At 45.3% G+C, this 27946-nt stretch overlaps 1 protein-coding gene across 2 annotated transcripts; it reads right to left on the bottom strand.

Annotated features, from left to right (window-relative positions):
- Positions 1–408: 408 nt before the first annotated feature.
- Positions 409–20824, bottom strand: chmp7 (charged multivesicular body protein 7). 2 transcript variants are annotated; one of them, XM_073056852.1, is made up of 10 exons: positions 20102–20824; positions 17332–17503; positions 12882–13067; positions 12661–12794; positions 9633–9681; positions 8595–8714; positions 8317–8415; positions 3525–3585; positions 2686–2853; positions 409–1618 (listed from the first exon to the last, which is right to left on the bottom strand). In XM_073056852.1, the coding sequence occupies exons 1-10, from the start codon at positions 20362–20364 to the stop codon at positions 1566–1568; spliced, it is 1305 nt and encodes a 434-aa protein (XP_072912953.1). In that variant the 5' UTR covers positions 20365–20824; the 3' UTR covers positions 409–1565. The 2 variants fall into 2 exon arrangements, with proteins under 2 accessions (XP_072912953.1, XP_072912944.1); XM_073056843.1 differs by having other exon boundaries at positions 2686–2856; positions 20102–20819.
- Positions 20825–27946: the final 7122 nt, after the last annotated feature.

Genomic DNA, 27946 nt, shown 5'->3' with positions numbered 1-27946 from the left:
TTACTGACGAGTTAAAGAGGGCTGTTAGAGACAGGACACATGGAAAGTACAACTAGTGAATGTGGAGGGATTGATCAGGTCAGACTACCAGTGGAGAGAACATTTCTATCAATTATCACCTTCTACCAATGATAACTCTTCTGAAGAGCTTAATTAATCATAAATTAACACATTTATTTTTGAAACAATGATCTACATCTTGGAAGGCTATCCAATTTTACAACTTACTTTATTTTAGGAAATTCCACTTGCTCTTTTATCTTGTTACTCTTTCCCGGGAACTTCTAGTAATACCGTGCTCAGAATGACACTTTTGCCATAACATTGGGTTACTGTTTTCTGATTCCAGCCACTACACTGACAACTCTGAGCTTGAAGTACACCATTAGTTATTTCACAAAAGGGAGATCAAAGGGAAACCGCACACTTTTATTTTTTTTAAAAATTTCAAACAGGCAATAAAAGGGTTTCAAGATCATCTACATTTCAGACGTTTAGCTAGTAATATATTCTACCAAAACACATGTACAAACAGATTCACAACAAAGACTGTACAATTTGTAAATGAAAAATACAGTAGGAGCCAGTGCAAGGTGAGGACAACCATCTCCCCAGCTACTCCTCTCGGGACTATGCGCGCTGGCTGTCCTCTGGGGCTTCTCACACAACACACACAATTCACAACTGCAGGGAAAGATAAACTGAAAAGTCTAGATGAATTTGATCAAAGTACACCTTCATAATTTTATCCAGAGTTAACCAGAGACAACGGAAGTAATTTTCTAGGGAAATCTTTCACGCACATGACAAATGGGTTCACGTGAACTACCAGCAAATCCTGTCCTTTCAGACCTTCCCCTCAGAGCTGGATTCTTGCCAGATATTAATGTGGTAGATTTCCAAGGACTTCTTATATTCACACTTACACCAATGTCCTGCAGACCAAGTTGGAAAGTCCAGCAGCATCACAAATTTAACGGACTGAACTCATCCCAAAGACTGCGACAGGCACAGTCTGTTAAATAATGCCATTGTGATAACATCCAGTGGAACATCTAGTTCTTCAAATGCCACAGAAGATGGTAAGGTCAGTTAAGGACAGTCAATTTCCTTGGTTTGCTCTCATCAATGTTCCCCCGACTACTATTTAGCAGCAGGAGTGGCAGTGAGAAGTGCATCTTGATATCAGATCACTGCAATCTGGAGCTGATCAGGGCAACGAGCCCCTTTCTCCCTCCAAGGACCCTTAAACATCATCCACAGAAAATGGGCCCCTGGCCCGGCACCCACATCTGCCGATTTTGGGCCAAAATGGTCAATACAGAATCAATGAATGAATGTTGCCTGAGGGAGATGGACATGAAAAGTTCTCCTCTTCCCCAGATGACTCAAGATCCCTTCTTCGGAGCAAAAGAACCTACCATTTATCCCAGGTCCCACAGCAAACCAGGAAGAATGGAAGATTTCTCCGGTACTGACTGCTACAGTTATCACATGTCACTAGTTTCCTCGTTATTCAGGACGTATGCGAGGGAGGGATTGCTCTGTGGGTGTAGCAGCAGGATTTATTGTGCAGGTTCCAGTGACATAGCAGTTTTTCCTCCTTCCGTAGCACCACCTGAAAACAAAGGAAGTAACTTCAAGAACTCGAAAAGGTAACATGAAAAGATATTTTGGAACTGTTACCCACCTCTGTTAAATGTCACATTCCCAAAGCAGTTTATTTTTGTAATCTGAAACATTTACAACACTCGTGGCAATAATACCCCCAATCATGCCTGTACCAAGTCAGAATAGAGTTGGCGAATGTGATCCCAAATTTCAGCTCCTAGACCCCTAGATTTTGAGTACACTTTCAACAACTTTAATGAAGGATTCTGAATCCTCCACCACACCCAGGGTCCATGTTCCATCACTGGCAAAGGGGAAGAACATATCTCCACAGAAAGAGAAACAAACAAAACGTTTTATTTCATCAGCATAAACCAATGCTAAGTAATGCCATCTCCCCAACAGCAGAGGGAGATAGAGAGAGCAAATACAGCAGGACCCCACTCCTACTGAGATTGGGTGAGTCCAGAACTAGAGTTCATGGGGTAAGGGTGAAAGGGGAAATGCTTTAGGGGAACATGAGAGGGAACTTCTTCACTGAAAGGATGGTGAGAGCTGCCAGTGGAAGTGACGTATGCAGGATTGATTTCAACATTTAAGAGAAATTTGGATAAGTGCATGCATGGAAAGCTATGGTCCAGGTGCAGGTCAATGGTACTAAGTAGAACAATGGTTTGGCACAGACTAGATGGGCTGAATGGTCTCCTTCTGTGCTGTAGTGCTCTATAACTCTATGACGCAACCCCAGCAGACATTGTAGCAAACAGGCAGCTAATAAGTCAAGTCCCCAGTACTGAGGGAAGGACCAGTGGTAGAAACTCGGAAATTAGATTGCTGGGGGTTTGGGGGGAAGAGACGGAATGAGTAAAGTTAATAAAGAGAAGGAAAAAAAAATAGAGACATGGAAAGAGAGATCAATAAGGACTCCATTGTAAAATGGCTTGAAAGATGTTAGCTGCTGAGATATGAATGATACAACTATACAAAGAAGTAAGGAAGAGCAAGAGTGAAACCTCATAGCTAATCCATTCCCCAGCCCTTACCTGCCCTTCTTCCTCAAAGTCACAAGCTCACCTTTATCAGACAGCTTACTGAACTCCTCCTCCAGCTCCGCATCCAGTAGGTCATAACTGGCAGACCCAGGAAGTGGGCCTGCTGGTACATCCGGGAGGACAGAAATTTTCTCCGGTGTGGTTTCCAAGAGAGCATTCAACTCATCTTCCAATTCACTCATGTTAACACCTCCTTAGCCAGAATGAAAGAAGACAACATTAGCAGAAGATCTACACTTCAAGATTCCCCAGAGACTATCATGATCCAACATGTACAAATTTATTAAACCTGGTGAAGTACTGATGGCTGGTAACTACGCTAATTGTTCCACAGCCTTCAGATAAACCGTTTGCTTCCCCCAATCAGAGAAAACCTCAACAGGTTTCCTCTTCAGGGACCCAGTGCCTTTGGGAAGTATCACCAGATTGGGTAAAAGATGATGCCGGAAAGCTCAGGTCTAACATGTTTTACACCCCTCAGAGCAGTACTTTTGGTGCAACATACAAAGAGGAAGGGACAGCTGGGGGGGACAAGAGCAAGTCAATGCTTCAATCCCAGTCAGTATCACAGAAACCTCGGCCATTTTAATGGCTCATCTCTGTTCATTATGATTTATAGTTGCCTGAAGGTAGAAAAGGTGACCCAGGTCGTGCGGAATTGGCAGCCACAGAGCCAACACTTCAGGGAGGATGGGGGAGAAAAACCAGCCCACCAGCAGATAGTTAATGAACAGGAAGAATCAATTTAAAGTATTTCTGAATCATTGCTCTGGAATGATTAGTGAAGAGAAAGATCGTGTTTCTGTCTGAACAGTTAGCTGTATAAATCAACAAACAGAAGTCAACATCAGGAAACCTCACCTATTTCAGCAAAGTTTTCACCAGCCAGAGTCCGGTTTATATCATCCTGTGTTTCACAGAACTAAAAAAAAACAAAGAAAGAACAACCATTAAATAATTTCATGCACAATGACAGTTCAACCATCTCTGGACAATGCCCAATTGACAGACAGTCACTGTTATCAGTCAAAATAAAACCAGACCCAAAGAGACAATACTAAATGCTCATATTCACACATTCATACTTTCTTAAAGCCATTCAACCCATTTACCCTCAGAGAATACCAAACCCCGCTTCCCCAACATACTTTGTTGATCAAGGGCAGAAATAAGCCTTTTGCTCAATCCCATCAGTACCAACTGTACAGCAGCCCTCACTACTCGTCACAACTCAAGATGTGGGAGAAAGCCAGGACAGCAGATGAAACCCACAAAGTTTGAGGGGGACACTGCAAATTCCACACGGACAACACCAGAGGTCAGGATCAAAGCCGGGTCACAGGATGCAGATATGGCAGCTACAGTAATGTCATAATGAGAACCCATTACTTCTGGTCAACGCTGTAATGGATTTGCTGGGTGCATTGGAATGTCCATCATCTGCACCTCCCTCTGCATCTGGATCCTCAACTTCCTCATAGGCAAATCTCAATCATTAACAGTATCTCCTTCTCACTGACCACCAACAAACTTGCACGTCAATGATGTGTTCCTAACTCCCTTGTGGCCAAGCACAACTCCAATGCCATCTCCAAGTTCGACAATGACACCACTGTCGGATGAATCACGCGTGGTGATGAGTCAACTCACCAGAGCAACACAGATCACCTGGTTGAGTGGTGCTGCAAAAGCAGCCTCTTGTTGCTCAGTATCAGCAAAACTAAAGAGCTTATTGCTGACTTTAGGAAGAGGAAGGCAGGTGAACAACTGCCAGTCTACATCGGAGAATCAGCAGCTTTAAATTCCTGAGTGTTAATCTACCGCATGACGTCCTAGGCCCAGAACATAGATACCATATTAAGGAAAATGGACTGATGTCTTTACTTTCTTGGGAGGTTCAGGAAGTCTGGTCTATCATTGAAAACTCTGACTGACTTCTACAGATGTAGAAAGCACCCTGGCTGGCTGCATCGTGGTCCAGTAGGATAATCCAAAACGTAGGTATGTAAGGAGCTGCAGGGAGCAGAGCAAATGGCCGCTTGGTGTTTTGGGCAGTGGCCAATCAGTGATCGAAAGTGTGAGTAGATGTAGCTCACTTAGGCTCGCTGATTAAGTACATAAGGCATCGATTTGCGCCAGCTTGGTATTTTGAGCAGCAGCCAGTCAGTGATCGGAAACAAATGGCAAAAACAAATACAAATAAAACAGAGACAACTGAAGTCATCATTGTTGGAGTGGACAGCGTTAGAGAGATTATTTGAGGGTTTAGCTCTTCGAAGCTTCAGCTTGGAGAGACTTGAGTGAGGGAAGGCGAGAAAGCTGTATTTGCACAGTTAGACCAGTAGGGATGCCACATGAGAGCTGAATGCTCCTCTTGTATGAGGGAAGGCAGGGAGACCTTGCAAGCAGAACAAGTGTTACACCTGCCCCTACACCTACTCCGTCACTATCATTCAGGGCCCCAAACAATCCTTCCAGGTGAGGTGATACTTCACCTGAGTCTGTTGGGGTCATATACTGTGTCTGGTGCTCCGGGTGTGGCCTCTGACGTAGCTTGGGAGACTGCTTTGCTGAGCACCTACGCTCTGTCCACCAGAAGACGCGGGATCTCCCTGCAGCCACTCATTTTATTCCACTTCCCATTCATTCCCATCCTGATATGATAATCTATGACCTCCTCTACTGTCACACGAGGCCACACTCAGGTTAGAGGAACAGCACCTTATATTCTGTCTGGGGAGACTCCAACCTGATGGCATGAACATTGATTTCTCAAACCTGGTAATCCACCCCCCCCTTACCATTCCCCATCCCCTTTTCCGTCTCTCATCTTATCTCCTCACTTGCTCATCACCTCCCTCTGGTGCTCCTCCCCCTTTTCTTTCTTCCATGGCCTTCTGTCTTCTCCTATTAGATTCCACCTTCTCCAGCCCTGTATCTCTTTCATCAATCAACTCCCCAGCTCTTTACTTCATCCCTTTCCCTCCCGGTTTCACCTATCATCTTGTGTTTCTCTCTTCCCTCCCCCACCTTTTAAATCTACTCATCTTTTTTTCTCCAGTCCTACCAAAGGGTCTCAGCCCGAAATGTCAACTGTACTTTTTTCCATAGATGCTGCCTGGCCTGCTGAGTTCCTCCAGCACTTTGTGTGTGTTGCTCAGATTTCCAGCATCTGCAGATATTCTTGTTTGATATTTAAATCGTTCTTAGCAATACATGAGGTACCGGAGGATTGGAAGGTAGCCAATATTGTTGCACTGTTTAAGAAAGCCTCTAAAAATAAACCAAGAAATTATAGACCGGAGAGCCTGACATCAGTAGTGGGAAAAGGTATTCTAAAGGACCAGAGTATTTGGACAGACATAGATTGATTAGGGATATTCAGCATGGCTTTGTGCTTGGTAGGTTGTGTCTAACCAATATTATAGAGTTTTTTGAAGAAGTTACAGAAAATGGACAAAGGCAAGGCAGTGGTTGATGTCTACATGGACTTCAGCAAGGTATTTGTCAAGGCCCCACATGGGAGGTTGGTCAAAAAGGTTCAGTTGCTTGGCATTCAAGACGAGGTAGTAAATTGGTTTCAACATTGGTTTTGTGGGAGAAGCCAGAGAGTTTCAGTAGATGGTGGCCTCTCTGACTGGAGGCCTGTGTCTAGTGGAGTGCCGCAGGGATCGGTGCTGTGTCTGTTGTTTGTCATCTATATCAATGATCTGGATGAGGATGCGGTTAACTGGATCAGCAAGTTTGCAGATGACACCGAGACTGGAAGTGTAGTGGACAGTGGGGAAAACCGTCAGTGCTTGCAGCGGGATCTGGACCAGCTGGAAAAGTGGGCTAAAACGGCAGACGGAATTTAATGCAGACAAACGTGAGAAGTTGCACTTCAGCAGGACCAACCAAGGTGAAGTTTTACACAGTGCGGAGTGTGGTAGAATGAAAGAGTCTGGGAATCCATTGAAAGTGGTGTTACAGGTAGATATGTCATTGACTTTCAACTGTGTGTGGATGGACCTTCAGATTATCTGCTGATTTATAATTCTAATGTACTGCTATCACAGACTGTGCTATTGTTCTTGTATCCTAGGAATTCACACACTTTATTGAATGAAAATGCAGGCAGGAGGGATTAGGTCACAATAATGTCCTCTGTTTTCAGGCTGCTTGACCACCTGCAGTGTGTGAAGATGACACAGACACTACCCCATTTCCCAGAATACCCACACACAGCAGCAAAACGTCTGGAACAGTTGAGATATTGTCATGATGCAACACACAATGTCTTTTGTTGAAACAAAGTGAGAATATATTTTTAAAAAAAACAAACAGCAGATAGTAATTTATATTTGTTACATTATTTTACAAGCAGATTTTCTAGTGCAAAAGCTTACTGAATGAGTTCCAACCAAGGATAGAGAGCTGGCCCACAAACGAAGCCCTCCAGATGTATAAACAAACATTGTTAAGATACAGATTAAACCATGAGATTAGAAGATGATAAATATTATTTGTGGTGCTTTATGTGTGAGTTTGTTTAGTGATAGAGTCCAAAGTTACCCCTCTATAGCAGAGTGGCCATTCAGTAGTCAGCTTAACATGACCATGAACACTAATATCTTTGGCACAAGACCCAGCGTTCTCTCCTTATTGCTTGTAAAATTGGAAGCAAAAAGCTCATACAACCATCCATCATCTGCTCCCGTGGTTTAGACACTAGAGTAGGTTAAAATATTGGCACATCCTGGGCCAAAAGACCTGTACTTTGCTGTAATGTCCCCATATCCTTTCTCCTCATTAAATCCTAACTGGGTTAAAATGCAGACCAACTGCACTACCTTGTTTACCAAGACTCTGAAAACAACAGATCTCATTCAGGGTTACCTTGTTCTACAGTCGCCAATGATGCTTCCGAGAAATTCTAATGAACAAAGAAAAAACAAACTGCTGGAGGTACTCAGTGGGCCAGGCAGCATCATTATATCATGATATAATGATAATGATCATCAACATTATCTGCCATGTCATATGACTTAGGTGTTCATAGTCTCGTTACCATGATTGTTCTTGGCAAATAAGTGCCATTGCCTTCTTCTGGACAAAAGACTTTACAAGAAGGGTGGCCCCATCCATTATCAATAGATTTCAGAGATTGCCTGCCTGCATAACCAAGACTTGTGATATGTACCAGCTGCTCATTTGACCATCCACCACATGCTCCCATGGCTTAGATATTAGAGTAGGTTAAAAGATCCTGTACTGTGCTGTAACGTTTTATGTGGAAGAAAATGGGCAGTTGACGTTTTAGATTGAGACCTTTCATCTGGATTTGTCCATTTGTCCATAGCCAGGGCATCAAAGGGTATGGGGTGAAAGCAGGGGAGTGGGGGTGACTGGATGAAGTGGATCAGCCCATGATTGAATGGTGGAGCAGACTCGATGGGCTGAATGGCCCATTTCTGCTCCTAAATCTTATGGTCTTATTTCCATTCACAAATGCTGCCTGATTTTCTGAGTCCCTTGAGCTATTTGCTTTCTGCTCCATCTGCAGATTCCTGTATCTCCAAACCTAATGAAAGATCTGTCAGATCTCAGCCCCTTTTGGCTCGTTCTTCCAGTCAGGGTCACAATTCACAAGGGAAAGCATGAAGTCACTCACCTGTTCAATCTGATCCATCAGGTTCTCAACTTTCTCTACACTCACATCTTTCATGGACTGCCTCAAAGCTCCGAGCCCCGCCTGATAAGCTTCAACAACCTGGCAATTTGCACAAGAAGTAATAAGTTATCTCAACAGTGGAAGACAAAACAACCCTGCCACAACCCAATATTCACGAGTAATTACTGAAAGCTGAGACAATTACTGCCTTCCCATTATCCTTCCACAGTAGACTGCACCACCAGAGGGAGGTAAGAGCAAAACTATCATTACTGTACCTTTACGTCAGTCTGGGAAGAGTGAATGCGATCGAGGATAGTCTGGATCATATCAAGTTTTGCGTGGATATCCTCCAGCTGTTTATCTGTTCTCTTCCGCAATTTTAGAGATTTCAGAGCCTTAAATGGAAAGAAACACCTAAGTGTGTGCAATAACTTCATTATTGACGGAGTAACACCCTCACTAATTTTTATAGGTGCATCGTAGAAAGCATTCTTCTAGGGTGCATCACAACCTGATATGGAAGTTGTCCTGTCCAAGACCGGAAGAAGCTGCAGAAGATCGTGAACACAGCCCGGCACATCACACAAACCAATCTTCCATCCTTGGACTCACTCTACACCGCACGCTGTCGGAGCAGGGCTGCCAGGATAATCAAGGACATGACCCACCCAACCAACACACTTTTTTTCCCTCTTCCCTCCGGGAGAAGGTTCAGGAGCTTGAAGACTCCTACGGCCAGATTTGGGAACAGCTTCTTTCCAACTGTGATAAGACTGCTGAACGGATCCTGACCCAGATCTGCGCCGTACCTTCCAAATATCCGGACCAGTCTCTCGGTTTTTTTTGCACTACCTTACTTCCCCTATTTTTTTAAATTTATAATTAAAATTTTTATTATATTTACTATTGATTTGTACTCCAGGGAGCGTGAAGTGCAGAATCAAATATCGCTGTGATGATTGTACGCTCTAGTATCAATTGTTTGGCGACAATAAAGTAATACAGTATCCTCTCCCCCACCTCCTCAGGTTACTCCAAACACCAGCATCTCTCTTCTTGGCTTTGGGGTTCAACATCTTGCCCTCTGCTTTTGATCACAGGTCACCTAAAAAACTATAACGGAGAGGGTACAACACAATGCATGCATGATTTTACCTGACTGCCGGAGCTTCACCAGACTGCAAAGAAAAGCGAGCAAGACCACCAGGAGCACTGGAACCCACTGCAGACTGTTCTTACAACTGCATTAAAACGCTGCGGGCAGCAGCAAAGCAACTTTAATGGCAGAACTGACTGAAGAGAGAAACACTCACCAAATTCTTTTTACCAGCCTTTAAGTGCTTCCTTGCATCCTCTTTGTAACTGGAAAAATAAATATTTTTGAACAAACAGCTACTTTACCAGCTTATTTATTTAGGCAAAATCAAAGCTTTCTTTCCTTTATTCTCTTGCAGAAAGGGAGTAGGGGATGAACCCTGTAGCTGCCAAGGGAAGGGAGGCACCGAGCAAAGGCTCAGTCCAGCTCGGTGGGAAAGGCACAATTCACCCCAGCTCTCACTCTGGCCTTCAGTTTGGAACATCAGCTGGCAAATGCAAGAAAAGAAGATCTGTTTGTCTGCAACTATAAGTAAAATACTGGAGATGACTGGTCCTTTCTGAAAACGTAACTTAGAAAACTGATGAAAAAGCCTGAAACCACGTCCTTCTCTATAACTCCTCGCCACCAGTATCAGTTTATGAAGATATTATCCCTGCCAATTTAAATAAGAATTTCTGGCTGCAATCTGAAGCAGAGGCTGCAACAGTTTGGATCCCTCATTACAGAACCTATTTCCCTCAACAGAAGGAAGTGGGCAGAATTGTGGAACCATGCAAGATGAGGGATACTGAGGCTCCAGTCAGGAAAAACAAGGATGTATCAGGTAGGGGCAGCTGAGATCAAATAATAAACACAAGGGAACCTGCAGATGCTGAAAATCTTGAGCAGCACATTCAAAATGCTGGAGGAACGCAGCAGGTCAGGCTGCGTCTATGGAGGGAAATGTTACGTTGATGTTTTGGGCTGAGACCCTTCATCAGGACTAGCAAGGAAGGGGACAGAAGCCAGAATAAAGAAGTAAGGACAGGAGGAGGAGTACAAGATAGCAGGTGAAGGGGAAGGTGGGTGGGCGGGGAGGGGGATGGAGTAAGCAGCTGGAGCTGATCGCTGGAAGAGTTAAAGGGTTGAAAAAGGAATCCCACTGGAGTGGACAATGGAAGAAAGGGAAGGATGAGTGGAAACAAGGGGAGGTGATGGGCACGTGAGGAAAAAAGAAGGGGACAGAGGGTAATAAGAATGGGGAATGGAAAAAGAGAAAGGGGGGAGGGTGTGTAATAACCAGAAGCTAAATAAATCGATGTTCATGCCATCAAGCTTGATGCTAGCCAGACAGAATATGAGGTGGTACTTCTCCAACCTGAGTTTGGCCTCATCATAGCAGTAGAGGAGGCCATGGACAGACATATCAGAATGGAAAGTTGAACTGAAATGGGGATCCTGCCTTTTGCAGCAGACAGACCCATCCAGCCACAGTCCTCTTCACCTCATCTCACCTATCACCTTCCAACTTGCACTCCTCCCCACTTCTTTTTCTGGTTTCTGCCCCCTTCCTTTCCAGTCCTGATGCAAGGATTTTGGCCCAAATCGTTGACTGGATATTCCCCTCTATAGATGCTACCTGACTTGCTAAGTTCCTCCGGCATTTTATTCAGGATCAAACGAATTCTTTTACGGTTAGCAGTTAGCGTGACACTATTACAGCTGGGGGAGTTCTGGAGTTTGAAGTTTAATTCCGGTGCTGTTCTGCAAGGAGTCTCTGTATATCCTCCCTGTGGAATGGATGGGTTTTCTGCAGGTCCTCCACTTTCCTCCCATAGTTCCAAGACGAACCAGGTAGTTTAGTTGGTCAATTGTGCCATGTTTAGGTTGGGGTTACTCATGTTTGTCAGGGGTTGCTGAGGTGGCGAGCCTCGAAGGGCCAGAGGGCCTACACTCAGCTCTATCACTAAATATAATGCAAAGCACGTAAGAATACACCTAGGGAAATCAAGAGAGCAAAAATGCGACATGAGATGCCCCTGGCAGAAAAGGTAAAGGAGGATTCTTTGAGATGTTTTAATTATAGGGTAACTACGGAGAGAATAGGTTTCCTTAAGGATCAGTGGAGCCGTGGGTGATGGGCGAAGTTTAAATGATAAATTCTTACTTCTGTTCATCATGGAGAAGGTAATTGAAGCTAGAAAATTATGGAAAGAGCACAGCGATGTCATGACACATATCAACATGATGAGAGAGATGTTGGTGATCTGGAGGTGCATAATGGTGGATAGATCCCTGGGGTTTGACCAAGTACATCCCAGGACGTTGTGGGATGCAAAGGAAGAAATTGCTGGGGTATGGCAGATATTCTGTATCTTTCTTAGCCACAGGTGAAATACCATGGAAGAAGAGGATGTGGGGGTGTGGCTGATGTTGTGTTTGATTTAAGGCCTGCGAGGTCAAGCCAGGGAACTACAGGCTGGTAAGCCTAACACCAGAGCTGGAAAGCTGGTGCAGAGGACTCTGAGAACAGGATATACCTACAATGGTAAGGCAAGGACTATTTAGGGACAGTTAGCACAATTCTGAGTGTGGGAAATCTTGTCTCACAAATTTGATAAGAGTTTTGTTTGAAGAGGTGAGCGAGCGGATTGACAGGGCAAGGCAGCCGATGTTGTCTATCTGGACCATTTTTGACAAGACCCACATGGTACACTGGTCTGGAAGGTTAAATCACACAGGATCCAAGGTGAGCTAACTAACTGGCCCGGTGGTGGGAGTCAGAGGGTGGCAGTGGAAGACTGTTTTTCAGACTGTGACCAGTGATCTGGCACAGGGACTGGTGTTGGGTCTCTTGTTTGTCTCTGTATTGACAGCTTGGTTGAGAATGTAGGCAGCATTCTCATTAGCTAGTTGCCAATGACACCAACATTGGCGGCATAGTGGACAGTGAAGAAGATTGTCTAAGGTTACAACAGGATCTAAATGAGGAAAGTGGGAAAAGAAATAGCAGACACGAGGAAATCTGCAAATGCTGGAAATTCAAACAACAGCAACACACACAAAATGCTGGTGGAACACAGCAGGCCAGGCAGCATCTATAGGGAGAAGCGCTGTCGACGTTTCGGGCCGAGTCCTGACGAAGGGTCAAACACGTTAATTTTGAATTTGTACTGTGCCCAAAATGCAGCTCTAGATTGAAAAATAAAAACTTTGACTAAGCAGCATTGCAAAAGTGACGGTTTTATTTTTTTCCGTCATACCTTTCAGCCTCCTGGGAAAGTGTTTCTGCTTTCTGTGATAACATCTTCTCACAATTCACCAAGTGGTACACCCCAATGTCAACCTCAGTCACTGCCAAAACTTTGCTGCTGGTAGGGTGGGTGAACTTCACTATCTGCGTGACATATGAAAGAGATGCACTGAGTTTGAACCATCACAACCAATCCCAGCAAATCGAGCGTAGCTGATGAAGCACAACTACCTTATCGCCATCAAGTTCAACAACCGTGACTTTCTTTTCTTTCTGGAGCTGCAGCAGACACACACAGAAGGTCTTCTCGTCCTCGCACAGAGTCTGGCACACTTGCTGCAGTGTTGAGAAAGCTGCCACGGGATGTGACTTGTCCAGGAAATTATGGCAAAGTTTTAAAACATCAGCCGCCTTTTCCTAGAGAAAGGGCACAGTGCAAAATAATGAAGGTTCGTTTGTAATGACCGGAGGTAAAAAGAGGTGATAAACATTGTAATAAATCACTAACCGTGCACATTAAATTACAGGAGGCATAACGCGGAGAAAGGCTAACGGAAACAACTCTACAGGAAGGCCAGCACTGACAGCAGTCTGGGTCTTGAGGAGTACAAACTTGTATAGGTGAATACCCCTTTTTTTTGTGACCTCAGGCTGCACGCTGCAGTGCCTGAGCTTTCCCTGTTGAATTTGTTACCGCAGCAAAACCTCTAGGCTGGGGATATCTGTGCAGCCAAATTTAGGGAGTGGGAGGCCTGCTTCCATCACATCTAACAGGAGGGAGTGGACAATCGCAGCGTCCAGTCCAGGTCTGTGTACACGTGCAGCTGCCTTACCAGTCCACCCTCACTGAATCTGCCAAGGTGCACTGTTCACCCCAGACCCCATCAACAGCCTCTGCACACCGCTTCACACTAAGCTATGCTGTGAGATGATGACTTCAGGTGATTCATCGCTGTGGGAGTGTCGGCCTAGGGCTGGACCTCAAACTGCACAGCAGTGAGCATAGCGGTTAAGAGAGTTTGTAACGCTCTTGCACAGTAACAATTGCTCCGACATGCCTATTCCTCAGAATCCACCCTCAGTGTCGGGAGCTATCAGTGAACCCACTGTGTTTGCTCCACCCACAAATATTCCTCGTAGCACAACACAGGTTAGAGAAGAGCTGAGCTCCTGTAAAGACAACCCTATGATTTCAGTCTGAGACCAACGTGAGGGGAGGGGGGGACCCATGGAAAGCATGGTGTTACCTAGCCAAGCACTGAAGACCTGAGCTAATCCGCTGGCTGGAGTGTTTTCTGACATCTTTAACATCTCGCTTTAGCAGTCCAAGGTACCCACTTTTTTATTATTTCTGTTTTTGCACTATTTTTTATTTTATTTAATATACTTACATTTATTTATTTTCTATATTTATCATGTATTGCATTGTACTGCTGCCGCTGTTAACAAATTTCACAACATATGCCGATGATACTAAACCTGATTCCGCTTCAAATATGCTTCAATCATATCGAAAACCCAAGAGAAATGCGATAACCTGCCTCAATAACTATCGTCCAGTCTCACTTACGTCCATTATGATGAAGTGCTTTGGGGAGGTCGGTCATGAACCATATCAACTCCATCCTCAGGTGTGGCTTGGCATTGCTCCAATTTGCCTACTATCACAATAGGTCAATTCACAATTAGCTCTTCACTCAGCCCTTGAACATTCGGACAGTGAAGATGCACACATTAGGATGCTCGTCATTGATTTGAAGATGCATACATTAAGATGCTCTTCATTGATTTCAGCTCTGCATTCAACACTGTCATCCCATCAAAACTAATCAATAAACTCCATGACCTAGGCCTTGACAGCCCCTTGTGCAACTGGCGGTGACCAATCAGCATATAGGAGGGAGATTGAAAATCTAGCGGGATGGTGCCACAACAACCACCTTGCACTCAATATCTGCAAAGCCATGAATCAGTCCTCATTAGGAGATTGAAGGTGAAGAGGGTGAGTAACTTTAAATTCCTTGGTATTATCATATCAGAGGATTTGTCCTGGGACCATTGCAAAGGCATGGAAGTGCCCCTAATTTCTTCAAAGTTTGTGCAGATCGTCTAAAACTTTGATAAACTTCTCTTGGTGTGCAGTGGAGAGCATCCTGACTGGTTGCATCACAGCCTGGAATGGAAACACCAATACTCATGAATGGAAAAGACCACAGAATATAGTGAATACAGGTAAAGCCCTGGCCAACACCACTGAGCACATTTACATGGTGCGCTGCCACAGGAAATGTAGCATCCATCATCAAGGCTATGCTCTGCCATCAGGAAGGAGGTACAGGAGCACGAGGCCTCCAACATCAGGTTCAGGAACAGTTATTACCCTTCAACCATCAGACTCCTGAACCAGGGTGCACAACCTCAGTCACCTCAACAGTGAACGGATCCCACAACCTACAGACCCACGTTCAAGGACTCAACAGTCATTTATTTAATTTTAACATAATTGCATAGTTTGTCTTCTTTTGCACACTGGTTGCTTGCCTATCTTTCTTTGTGTGCAGATTTTTATTGATTACACTGTTTCTGTGTATCCATTGTGAATGCCTGTGAGAAAATGAAACTCAAGATTATATATGGTGACGTATACATACTTTGATGAAAAATTTACTTTGAACATGAGTTTAGGAAGCTAGGTAGCTGCCACAGAGCAGGTCGTCAAAGATTGTAATACTTCATTTGCTTCCTCTGCCATGAGCTGGTGAGAGCAGGGATAGGATGTGTGGCTGAAGGGATGGTGCAAGGGAAAGGGCTTTAGTTTCCTGGGTCATTGGTACCAGTCCTGAGGAAAGGGGTCAAATCTGCACAAGTGGTACAGATTACACCTTGACCAGAGTGGGACCAACATCTTTGTGGGGAGGTTTAAAAAGAATTGGCAGGGGAAGTGGGCTCAAGTAGATGTTCAAATGGAGCAAGACAGAGGTTTACCCCTCTGTCGCAGGAAAGCAATATCCATCCTCAGGGACCCCCACCACCCAGGACATGTTCTCTTCTCACTGCTGCCATCAGGAAGAAGGTACAGGAGCCCCAGGACTCACACCACCAGGTTTAGGAACTGTGATTACCCCTCAACCATCAGGCTCTTGTACCAAAGAGGATAACTTCACTTGCTCCATCATTGAAATATTCCCACAACCAATGGACTCAATCATCTCATCTCTCAATATTTATTGCTTCTTAATTATTATTATTTGTTTGTTTTCTATTTGCACAGTTGGTTGCCTTCTGCACTCTGGCTGAACGTTCTAGTTGAATGGTCTTTCATTGATTCTGTTATGCTTGTTATTCTACAGATTTATTTGGTTTGCCCACAAAAAGATGAATATCAGGGTTGTATATGGTGACATATATGTACTTTGATAATAAACTTACTATAGATTTTGATGTAGACTGCTTGCATTAAATTTCAATGAAGTAGTTGAATTCAACGTTTTGCCTAACAAGTGATCTACAAAGCAAACACGAGGAAATCTGCAAATGCTGGAAATTCAAGCAACGCACACAAAATGCTGGTGGAACACAGCAGGCCATTTAGCATCTATAAGGAGAAGCACTGTCGACGTTTCGGGCCGAGACCCTTCGTCAGGACTAACTGAAAAGAGAGATACTAAGAGATTTGAAAGTAGTGGGGGGGGAAGGGGAAATGCGAAATGATAGGAGAAGACCGGAAGGGGTGGGATGAAGCTAAGAGCTGGAAAGGTGATTGGCGAAAGTGATACAGAGCTGGAGAAGGGAAAGGATCATGGGACGGGAGGCCTCCGGAGAAAGAAAGGGGGAGGGGTGAGCACCAGAGGAAGATGGAGAACAGGCAGAGTGATGGGCAGAGAGAGAAAAACAAACAAACAACTAAATATTGTCAGGGATGGGGTAAGATCCCCAATGTACAATACTGCCTAACACAGGGTCTACAATACTACCAAGGGAGATATAGCAGGATTAGTAACTCAGTATCGGGGGGGGTGGGGGGGTGCACAGTAGGGTAGAGAATCTTTAGGTGAGGTGGGGGCCAGGAAGTAAGAGGGGAAGAGGTATTATACTGTTAGTCAAAGACTGTAGTACTTCAGTGAAGATAGACAGTTAGTTTTGTGACTGGATGCTTGTTACCAGTGGTGTCAAACAGGGATTGGTACTGGGACCCTTGCTATTTGTAACACATGTGAATGATTTTGTTGTGGCTGCAGGTGATATGATCACCAAGTTTACCGGTGACACTAAGATTGGTGGAGTTGTTGTCAGTAGGGAGGTGGTCTTAGTTTACAGGGTGCTACTGATGTGTGGGTGAAATGGGCTAACAAATGGCAAATGAAGTAATGTTGTAAGTAGTTTATTGTCATGTGCACAAGTACAATGAGGTACAGTACAACATGCATCACACACATAGGTACAGACAACTTAGAGCATAAATTGTACATAACTTAAAACAGAAAATTATACAGTACAGTCAAATAAACCTTTGCAAAAGCAAACAATCAGAGATGTCCATGGTAGTGCAAGAGGTTGTCCATACTGTTCCATTACTGAGGTTGGGTTAGGGCTCTGTATTCCTGTCATTCTTACAAGTTAACAGATATAACAACCGAGTACAAGTTCCACTCTTTATACTGAATACATTTAATTCTCTCACCTTTAGTCGCTCAATAACAATGAACGATTCATCAGGCGAAACAGTACTGTTTCCCAGAAAAGAGGAGAGTGTCCACTTTAAGGGCTTGATGAGGAACAGCCCCACACCCCATGCCAGCCAGCCAGCATCAACACTTGCTGCTAAGCTTGACTCCTTCTGAATCAGCCCTCGTCTTAGCAGGGAGAGAAATCAGACAAGAGTTAGAAAACCACCCAGAGTGGGTGGACGAGGCAGAACAGTTATTGGCTACGCGCTGGGGTGGGTGAATAGTCAGCAACAGTGTAAACGCAAAGGCAGGAACAAGGGGGCAGGGTCGATTTTGGAGCTATTAGCCGGGATTTCGCAGAGGCCGATTGGGCGGGACTGTTGGTAAAAGGATATCAGGGCAGCATGTTCCTGTTGGGATGGAGGACAAGGTTGTAAGTTAAGAGAACGTTGGTTGACAAGTGGTGTCAGGGAAAAGGAGCATAAAACAGATTGAGACATCTGCACAGTCCATGAATCCTGAACACTACCTCATTGCCCATTTTATATCTTGCTATTATTTTATAATTTATAGTAATTTTATGTCTTTGCACTGTACCTCAGCTGCAAAACAACAAATTTAACATCAAGTAAGTTAGCGAAAATAAACTTGCTTCTGATTTAGTTTGGAGCAAGCAAATCTCTCGACGACTATAAGAAGTGTAGGTGTGCATTGATAGGATGCAGTGCTGGGCTGAGTAACATCAGATGGGAGATCAATCCAGAAAAGTGTGAAGTGAACACGAGGAAATCTGCAGATGCTGGAAATTCAAGCAACACACACAAAATGCTGGTTGAACACAGCAGGCCAGGCAGCATCTATAGGGAGAATCACTGTCGACGTTTCGGGCCGAGACCCTTCGTCAGTCCTATAGATGCTGCCTGGCCTGCTGTGTTCCACCAGCATTTTGTGTGTGTTGAAAGTGTGAAGTGACTCATTTTGGAAGATCGAATTTGAAGGCACAAAACAGGGTCAACAGCAGGATTCTTGGCAGTGTGGAGGAACAGGGGGATCTTTGGGGGGGGGGGGGGGCGGGGTCCGGGTCCATAGATACCACACAAATTGATGGATTGTTAAGAAGGCATATGGTACTTTGGCCTTCATTAGTTGGAGTATTGAGTTTAAGAGTTGTGAGGTTATATAAAACCCTGGAAGTATTGTGTTCAGTTCTGGTCACCTCATTATAGGAAGGACGTGGAAGCTGTAGAGTGCAGAGGAGATATATGAAGATCCGGCCTGTTTAATGAAGAAAGGTTAAGGGAGCTTGGGCTTTTCTCTTTGGAGAGGAGGATGAGAGGTAACTTGATAGAGGTGTTCAGGATGACAAGAGGCACAGGTTGTGGAAATAGCTGGAGACTTTTTCCAAAGGTGGAATGGTGAATATGAGGTGACATAATATTAGCAGGGATAGTTGTAGAGACAGATACATCATGCACATACAAGAACATTTTAGATAGGTACACAGATGATAGAAAAATGTAGGAGTATGTTGAAGAGAAGGATTAGATTGATCAGCATATCACAGGCCAAAGGGTCTGCACTGTCCTGTAATGTACCATGTTTTATTCATTTAAGAGGGAAACCAGGAGGGTAAAACAAGATGGATCTGGGAGGGTGAAGGGAAATCTCTGCAGATTCTAGATATAAAAGAAAGGTGGCGGCTAGGGAGAGATAAGGTCCGCATAAAAATCCAGCACGGCTGTCTGTATGCGCAGCAAAAAGCAATGGATCCAATTTTTATAATATCTGATGTTTCTCATCAGTTTTTATTGTGGAAATAATGGATGCAAAGGAATTGAGGCAAATGAGTTGTGATGTCTTGGACCATATAAAACTTAACCAAAGACAAGGTATTAAAGAGGCTAAATTCCCAGGGTCTGACCAAGTACATTCTTATTCCTTGCAGGAACCCAAGGAAGAAAATGTGGAGGCCTTTGCACCATTTTCACAACAGGTGAGGTTCAGGGAGATTGTTGAGCGGCTAATGTTGTACCAGTATTTAAGAGGGGCAGCGAAGATAAATAGAGGGCAGGTAAACCTGACATCAGTGATTGATTAACTTACCGTAGGTGGGGGAGGGTGAGGATTTGGATAGACTAGGACTGATTAGGCATAATCAACACAGATTTCTGTGTGGGAAATCATGTCTCAAAAATGTTAGAGTGTTTGAAAGGTAAGCAAGAGGATCAAGCAGGGCAGTGGATGTTGTCTATAGGAACTTCAGTGAGTCCTCTGACAAGGTCCCGCACAGAAGGCTGATCTAGAAGGTTACATTACAAGGGATACAGAGAGCCAAATAGGAGAATGTATATAGCTGTACAATCAGGTCAGTCAGGGGAGAGGGGTGAGGGGAGGGAGGTATTCCAGGGGGCGGAGTGTAAGGGATCCGGGGGGGGGGGGGGGAGGAGACGGGAGACGGGAGACGGGATCGGGGGGGGGGGGGAGGAGACGGGATCGGGGGGGGGGGGGGGACGGGATCCGGGATCCGGGGGGACGGGAGACGGGATCCGGGGGGGGGGGGAGGGGAGGAGACGGGAGACGGGATCCGGGGGGGGGGAGGGGAGGAGACGGGAGACGGGATCCGGGGGGGGGACGGGATCCGGGATCCGGGGGGGGGAGGGATCCGGGATCCGGGAGATGGAATTTGTGGATCAGGGGAGCGGGACAGACCGGTTGGTGTTAAGGAATTGACCCGAGCCGACCTGACCCTGGTTCGGCCGTGTCACGGAGCGCCGCCTCCGTCACCTGGTCATGTCTTGCACCACGGTGTCAAGGCCGAGAGGTGATGAGCCTTTCCTCTGGAACCAGACCCCAAGCTCCCGCAGGGTGAAGCCGATCCGGCCCCGCCGGCGCGATGCTTCCAGTATCAGCGCCGACCAGAAGGCGAGTTTACTGTCCCAGTCCGAGCAGTCCACCTCGCGGTTCTGCTTGAAGGCTGAGAAGAGGAAGGCCATGCGCTCCTCGTCGCCCCAGTCCGGGCATATCTCTTCCATCGATGGCTCCGTCATTGCGCCGCATCGAGCGATAATTGAGACCGAGGCTTTGCAGCTTGGACCAGGCCTTTGCTGTCGATCAGAGTCAACTTTAGTCTGGACCAATCAGTAACGTCGGACTCTCAGCCAATCAGCGTACAAAGGGCGGGGCTTGGCTTCCGCAGTCGGTTTCGCTCCGCGAACTCGTGAGAATCTCGGTCCCGGATTACTCAAATTGGAGCCGGACACGGAGTCTGGGCGTGCATCTGGAGTGTGCAGAGATGGAACAGGAACACCAGTTCAGAAGCCTCCCTCCCTCCCTGCCCCGCCTTATCCGCGATTCCCATATCGGCCGCACCAGTCACCCCGGAACTCACAGCCTGGGAGGCTCCCGGGGAGGAGAAGAACTTGGGTTAAACTCCCACCAATGTGACCTTGACTGGACAGTGAATCCCCTGGATGATTGGTTTGACAGTGAATCTGCAGGATGCTGCGTCTCGATTTCAGTCTCCCAACAACGAAGCAAACAAACTGACTGACGATCACGTTACCTTCATTTGGGCAGGTGTGCAGATGCTGCTGTTGCCACCGGCAGTAATAAAATCAGGAAAAGGGGATAGGAGGCTATCCAGCCCCCCTAAATCTGCTGTGGGATTCATCAAGGTCATGACTGACTGCCCACCTCAGCTGCGCGATCGGGATCGTTGGGAATCCTCTAATGTCCCGTTATTTATACATCCCTCTTTATAAGGCATTCTAGAGGTTCTCTCAGAATAAAGACATTTTCCTCACCTCAGTCTTAAATGGTTTACCGTGATTGCTAGCTGTGGACCCCTTAGCCACAAAAAAGCGTCCTCCCCACATTCTAAACATGAGAGATTCTGCAGTTGCAGGAAACCTTGAGCTACACACACAAAATGCTGGAGGAACTTAAGCAGGTCAGGTAGCATATAAAGAGGGGAATAAACAGTTGGCATTTCAGGCAGAAACCCTTCAAGACTGGAACGGAAGGGGGCAGAAGCCAGAATGAGAAGTTTGTGGGGGGGGGGGGGGAGGGGAAGGCAGGTGATAGATCAATAACTCCTCAACACCACACAGTCCCGATGCTGCTCGGCCTCCTGAGTTCCCCCAGCAGGTTGTCACATTCTCACCGCTCACTTGGCATGCCGGCACCCTCCTTACGTCCTCGTCACCACTCACAATCCAAATCAGTTTTGTGCTGCAGCAAAGCCAATCGCTGCTAACAGCGGGGCTCAAACACCAGTCCCTGCCCCAGGGGTGACAGGCACAGCCTGAAAATCAACTGTCCATCCATGGTCTTTCCCAAATTCTACATACTCCAACTTTATTCACCAACCCCTTGTATGGAACATTTCCCAAATCCACCATGCCAAGTGGTGCCTCCTCATCTACTCCCTTCGACACTTTCTCAAAAAAAAACCAAACTCCAATAGGCGAGGTAAAAAAGTTTTCTCTATCATAAATCCATGCAAATTCGTTATTTAACTACCTTGTTACCACATTCCCTCTGATAGTTTCCAGCATCTTCCTATCCGCCGGTGAGATACCAGGAGGATAGCTGGTGTTTGCCCTTGTTGATAAAGGGCAGGGGGGATATGTCTAAAGGCTACAGGTGTGACAGGGATGTGGCAGGATAATGAACCCAAGTGCAGGACTCCGACGCGGAGGCAGAATCTCCGTAGCGAGTGTGGAATCGAGACAAGGCTGAGTCAGGACCTGGGAGACTTGGTTTATGAAGAGATACAGGAGCAAGGTTCCTCTCTCTCTGAGAGTCGACCAACAATCTGGCAAGGGCTGACCGGAGCTGTCAGAGTCTCATCCTCTGGTGCCTAATGGAAAACAGGTGCTGGTGATTGAGAGGAATTGGGAATCAAGTGTGGGGATTAAGGACCAATTAGGGAGGACAGGGAACAGGTGGGGGATGCCAGTCAGGACCAGGACGACAGGCTGCCGAAGCAGACATCAGTGGTTGGGTTGCTGCCAGGGAAGATTCTGTGGGAAAGGACAGATATAGGAGGTGACTAATGTACTGAATGAAGACTTCATCACCATCTTCAAAGAGGAGGAAGATAACACCACAGGGAATAAGGGGAGCCATGGATACATATATTACTGGGTAGTTATGGTTACATATAGAAACAGGCCCTTCAGCCACCAAGAAACAAAACTGTTATAGGAACTCTGTGTGTCAGGCAGCATCTGTGAGGCAAAGGGGGAGCTGGCAATTTGGGTTGAGATCCTGTGTCTCCTTCGACCACCAAGTTCACTTTAACCGTCAGACACCTACTTATACCATTCCTATTTTTCTCACGTTCTCATTGGCTCCCTCCAGACTCTACCGCTCACCTACACGCTGGGGACAATATGGAGCAGCCAGTTAACCCAACAACCCGCACTCCCTCGGGGTGTGGGAGGAGGCCCACGTGGTCACAGGAAGATTATAGAAATTTCCAAATGGGGAAGTTATCAGCTCCCCATCTTCTCTGTGAAGTCCTGTGTGAATTCTATACCCTGCGTGAGAGATCGCCTCTCATTTGTTTAGAGAGTATTGGGTGTGCTTCTTAAGTCATTCCTCATCCCACCATCTCCGGAATAAATCTGGAGAACCTTCACTGCAGTGTCGAGTGTAGACATTCCTTTGGAGGACCAATGCACAGCATTCCAAATACTGTTTAAGAAACTGCAGGAAGAGATCTCTTGGACTCCAATCACCTTCCAATAAGGACCAACATGACCTAACTGCAGTGAGGACATGTAAACTCTCAGTGATCTATTTACAAGGACACAACAGTTTTCCATCTTACACCATTTACAAAATATTCTGTCTATACATTTTCTCTCACGGTGGACGGCCTCACACTTTACTGGATTACGAAGCTGTCACAGCCATTCACTTAATCAGCTTCTAACTCCCGAAACCTCTCTGCTTCTTTCCCACAGGCCAGGCTGTACCCAGCTTTATATCATCAGCAAATGTGGGTACGTCACTTCACACGAGGTGACTGTGAATGGCTGAGGCCTCCCAAACTGAAGGTAAATCATTCATCCCCTTTATCTCCAACCTGGCAACTAATCCTCGGTCCACACCAGTATATTGTCTCCATGCTGTCTGTTCGAATTTTCTTTAATGATATTTTGTGCAATGACATATAAAAAAGCAGATGAGATTTGTAGTTTCAGTCCGAGCTGCAGGCCAGAGACAGCTGCAATGAGTGGACACCCAGAACGTACAACTTAAAACACGAGAAGAAAAATACGGAGAGAGAAAATAATTATGTTGAGAGTGGGGCAGGGTGTTTACTCAGAAAGTAGATGAAAGAGCAGATTTGCTGATGATTAAGAAACTCTGTGGAGTAATTAGTCTCCTAAATAAGGGCAAATTATGACAAAATGTTATGAGTCACTAGTTAGACCGAGTTATTTATCTGGCAGATCTCCTCTGCACCCTCTCCAATGAAACTACTTCCATTCCACGCTCTGTTGACCAAACCTGAACACACCACTCCAGAAGTGACCACAACAGTTTATTAAGTTGTACTTAATAATTAAGCTCATTATATTCTGCACACAATAATGAAGACAAACCTTGATAATGCTTCTGTAGCAGTACTGCCACCTATGTGGGAGGGGAGGGTTAGAATTCATCTTAGAGTAGGTTAAAGGATTGGCACAACATCGTGGGCTGAAGGGCTTGAAAGGTATTGGGCGAAGTTTAAGCGAGATGGCCATTGTTGGAGCAGCCGCTATTAGAGTGGGCAGTGTTAGATTGGGGAACTGAAGGTTTGGCTCAAGAGACTTTGCTAGGAGTCAGAGGCCAATTTGGATTGGTTATTGTGTGATTGGGCCAATGGAGGAGTCTAAGATCTGAGGCTTTAGCTCCAGAGGTTTTGGCAAGAGAGCACAGGTGAGTAGAAGGAAAGACCAAGTAAGGATTTTTCATTATATATCATTTTATATAACCAAAAATATACCAGGGATAATAGGTGATGTGTTGTAGCTGTATAACGTGGGAATTGGTGAAGCTCATTATGGTTGCTGGTGACCACATCTGTAGCAGGTGTTGCCTGATGGAAGAAGTCAGGCTCAAAGTTGCTGACCTGGACTCTGAGCTTCAAACACTGCGGTGCATCAGAGACGAGGAACGTTACCTGGACACTGTGTCTCAACAGGTAGTCACACCTACGAGATTAGTTACTCCACATTCAGTCTGTGGCCAGGGACACAGGGTTATAACCGTGAGTGAGACAGGTAGAGGGATTCAAAAGGTAGTGCTGGAGGAGCCTCAGCCCTTGAGCTTGCCCGACAGGTCCGACATTTTGAAGGTTTGGTTGATCGCCGAGCTTGGCAAAACGTTTGCAGACGTTTCGACTCCGATCGAGAAGCCATCGTCAGTGTGCAGCTGAGGGTGTTGTCTCCACAGAATGCCGGTTTACATACTCCCCCGGGGTCCGAATGGATATTGATTCGATGTTGTGATCTAGTTGGTTCGTTCAAAACACTGTGAAGAGTTTAGCTGTAGAAAATTCTGATTCACTAGCTTCGAGGGAGGCCCCTTGGAAGAGTTTGCTTCGCTGTCCAGACCCCGAGATTACTGGCGATTCATTAATTGATTAATTGAGTTTTGATAAGTTCCTCCTCAAAGTTGCAATCGGTCTGAGAGCAACTGTGAAGTTATTGACGTTATTATTCCCTGTGAGGCTGAGAGTGGGAGCTGTAGGAAGGGTGGGCAACCAAACTGTGGCACTATGGTTCAGGGAGCCATTCAGGAGTGGGTAGGGAAGAGAAGTGTAGTTGTAAGTGAGGGTAGTATAGTCAGGAGAATTGACACAACTCTCTGTTGCAAGGGCCAAGAGTCCTGAAGACTGTCTTCTCCGCCTGGTGCCCAGATTGGGGCATCTCATCTGACCTACAGGGGAATTTGGAGTGGGAGGGGAAAGATGCAGTGGCCTTGATCCATGTGAGTATCAATGACACAGGAAGAACAAAGAGGTTCTGTTGAAGGAATTTGAGTGGCTAGGGACTAAATTAAAATGCAGAACTGAAAAGGTAACAATCTCTGGATTGAGGCATGTGCAAGTTAATAAGCTCAGAGCACTAAATGTGTGTCTCAAAGATTGGTGTGGGAGAATTGGATTTGACTTTGTGGGACATTGGCACCAGTATTGGGGAAGGAGGGAAACGCTCCGATGGATGGGCTCCAGCTGAACCATACTGGGACTAGAATCCTGGAGAATCACGTCACTAGAGCTGTGGATAGGGCTTTAATCTAAATAGCAGGAGCTGGGTTCAACATTCGGCAAAGGGAGGACAAAGTAAAAAGGAAGGAAAGTGCAAGAGAGGTTACAAAAGTCTCCAGAATAAATGAAAAGACAAGAAAAATTTAGAAAGGGATAAGAATTTAATTTCTGGTAACATGGAGACAAAATTGAAAAGGATGATGAATACAGGACTGAAGGTGTTATATTTGAATGCACATGTAGATGAACTAGTATCACAGTTAGAAATTGGCAGGAATGACATTGTGGGTATCACTGAGTTGTGGCTGAAATATATTTGGGAGCTTAACATCTAAGGAAACACATCGTACGGAAGGACAAGCAGGTGGATGGAAAAGACAGGGTGTCTTCGATGGTAAAATACAAAATTAGACCCTTAGAAAGAAGTGACAAATGATCAAAGATGTAGAACCCTTGTGGGTTGAGTGAAGAAACTGCAATGGTACAAAAGACTCTGATGGGAGTTATATACCTTCCTCCAATTAGTAGCCGGGATGTGGGATACAAATAAAAGTGGGAGATACAGGTAGAAAAGGCATGTATAAACGGCAATGCCACAATAGTCATGGTGGATTTGCAAAATTGGGTTGGGGCTGGATCCCAAAAAAAGGGAATTCATAGAATGCCTACAAGATGGCTTTTTAAGAGCAGTTTGTGGTTGAGCCCACTAGGGAAAAGGCAATTCTGGATTGGATGTTGTGTAATAAACAACACAGGGTCTTAAGGTAAAGGAACCACTGGACAATGACACTGGAGAGGTAATGGGGGACAAAGAAATGGCGGACGAATTCAGTAAGTATTTTGCATCAGTATTCACTGTGGAACTCATCAGCAGTATGCAAGAGTGTCAGTGGGGTGAAAGTGAATGTTTTTGCTAATAAAGGAGAAGGTGCTTGGGGAAGCTGAAAGATCTAAAGGTAGGTAAGACATCTGAATCAGATGGACTGCACACTAGGTTTCTGAAAGAAGGTAGTTGAAGAGATTGTGGAGGTATTAGTAGTAATCTTTTAAGAATCATTTAATTCTGGAGGACTGGAAAATTGCAAATGTCACTCCACCCTTTAAGAGGGGAGGGAGGTAAAAAAGAGAAAATTATAAGCCAATTAGCCTGACCTCAATGGTTTGCAAGACGTTATTAAGCACGAGGCTTTCAGGTACATGGAGACACATGATAGAGTAGGCCAAAATCAGCATGGTTTCATTAAGGGGAAATCTTGCCTGACAAATCTGTTTGAATTCCTTGAGGAATTGACAAAGGCCTCTGGATGTTGTTTACTTTGATTTTCAGAAGGCCTTTGACAAGACTGCTAAACAAGCTAAAAGCCCATGGTACTCCAGGAAAGATACTAGCATGGATAGGAGTTTGAATAGGAGGCCTTTTCTGGATGGCTGCCAGTGATTAGTGGTGTTCTGAAGGGGCCGTGTTCTTTTCGTCTTGAATGTCAGTGATTTGGATGACAGAATTCATGGTTTTCAAACAATGGCCAAGTTTGCGGACAATGCAAAGACAGGTGGAAGGGCAGTTAATGTTGAGGAAGCAGGACGTCTGCAGAAGGACTTGTACAAATTCAGAGAATGGGCAAAGAAGTGGCAGATGAAATACATGTAGGAAACTGTATGTTCGAAGGAATGAAGGCACAGACTATTTTCTAAACAGAGCAAATTCAGAAAACAGAAGTGCAAAGGGATTTGGTTGTCTCCAAGAATTTCCTGAAGGTTAACTTGAAAACTGAGTTGGTGTTGAAAGGCAAGTGCATTCATTTTGGGTAATAAAAGCAAGGATGTAATGCTAAGGATTTAAATAGAATGGGCCAGGCCACACTTGGTGTATTGTGAGCAGTTCTGGGTCCCTTATCTATGAAAGGATGTGTTGGTATTGGAGAGGGTCCAGAAGAGGTTCACAAGAATGATTCTAGGGATGAAAGGTAAAGCGTATGAAGAGTGTTTGATGGCTCCGGGTCTGTTCTCGCTGGAGTTTAGAAGAATGAAGAAGGATCTCGTTGAAACCTTTCAAATGTTGAAAAGCAGAGGTAGAGAGGATGTTTTCTATAGTGGGAGAGTCTAGGGCCAGAGGGCACAGCTTCGGAATACAAGGACATCCCTTTAGAACAGAGATCAGAAGGATTTATTTTCAGTCAGAGGGTGGTGGATCTGTGGAATTTACTGCCATAGACAACTGTGGAGGCCGAGACATTGGGTATATTTCAAGTGGAGGTGATAGGTTCTTGATTAGTCAGGCTGTCAAAAGTTCCGGGAGGAAGGTGGGAGAATGGGGTTGATGGGGATAATAAATCATGGAAAGGCAGAGCAGACTCAATGGG

This window comes from Hemitrygon akajei, chromosome 1 (genome assembly GCF_048418815.1).
Source record: "Hemitrygon akajei chromosome 1, sHemAka1.3, whole genome shotgun sequence".
Lineage (NCBI taxonomy): Eukaryota > Metazoa > Chordata > Chondrichthyes > Myliobatiformes > Dasyatidae > Hemitrygon > Hemitrygon akajei.
Note: the sequence above shows the minus strand (reverse complement) of the source record. Positions and strands in the feature narration are given on the sequence as shown.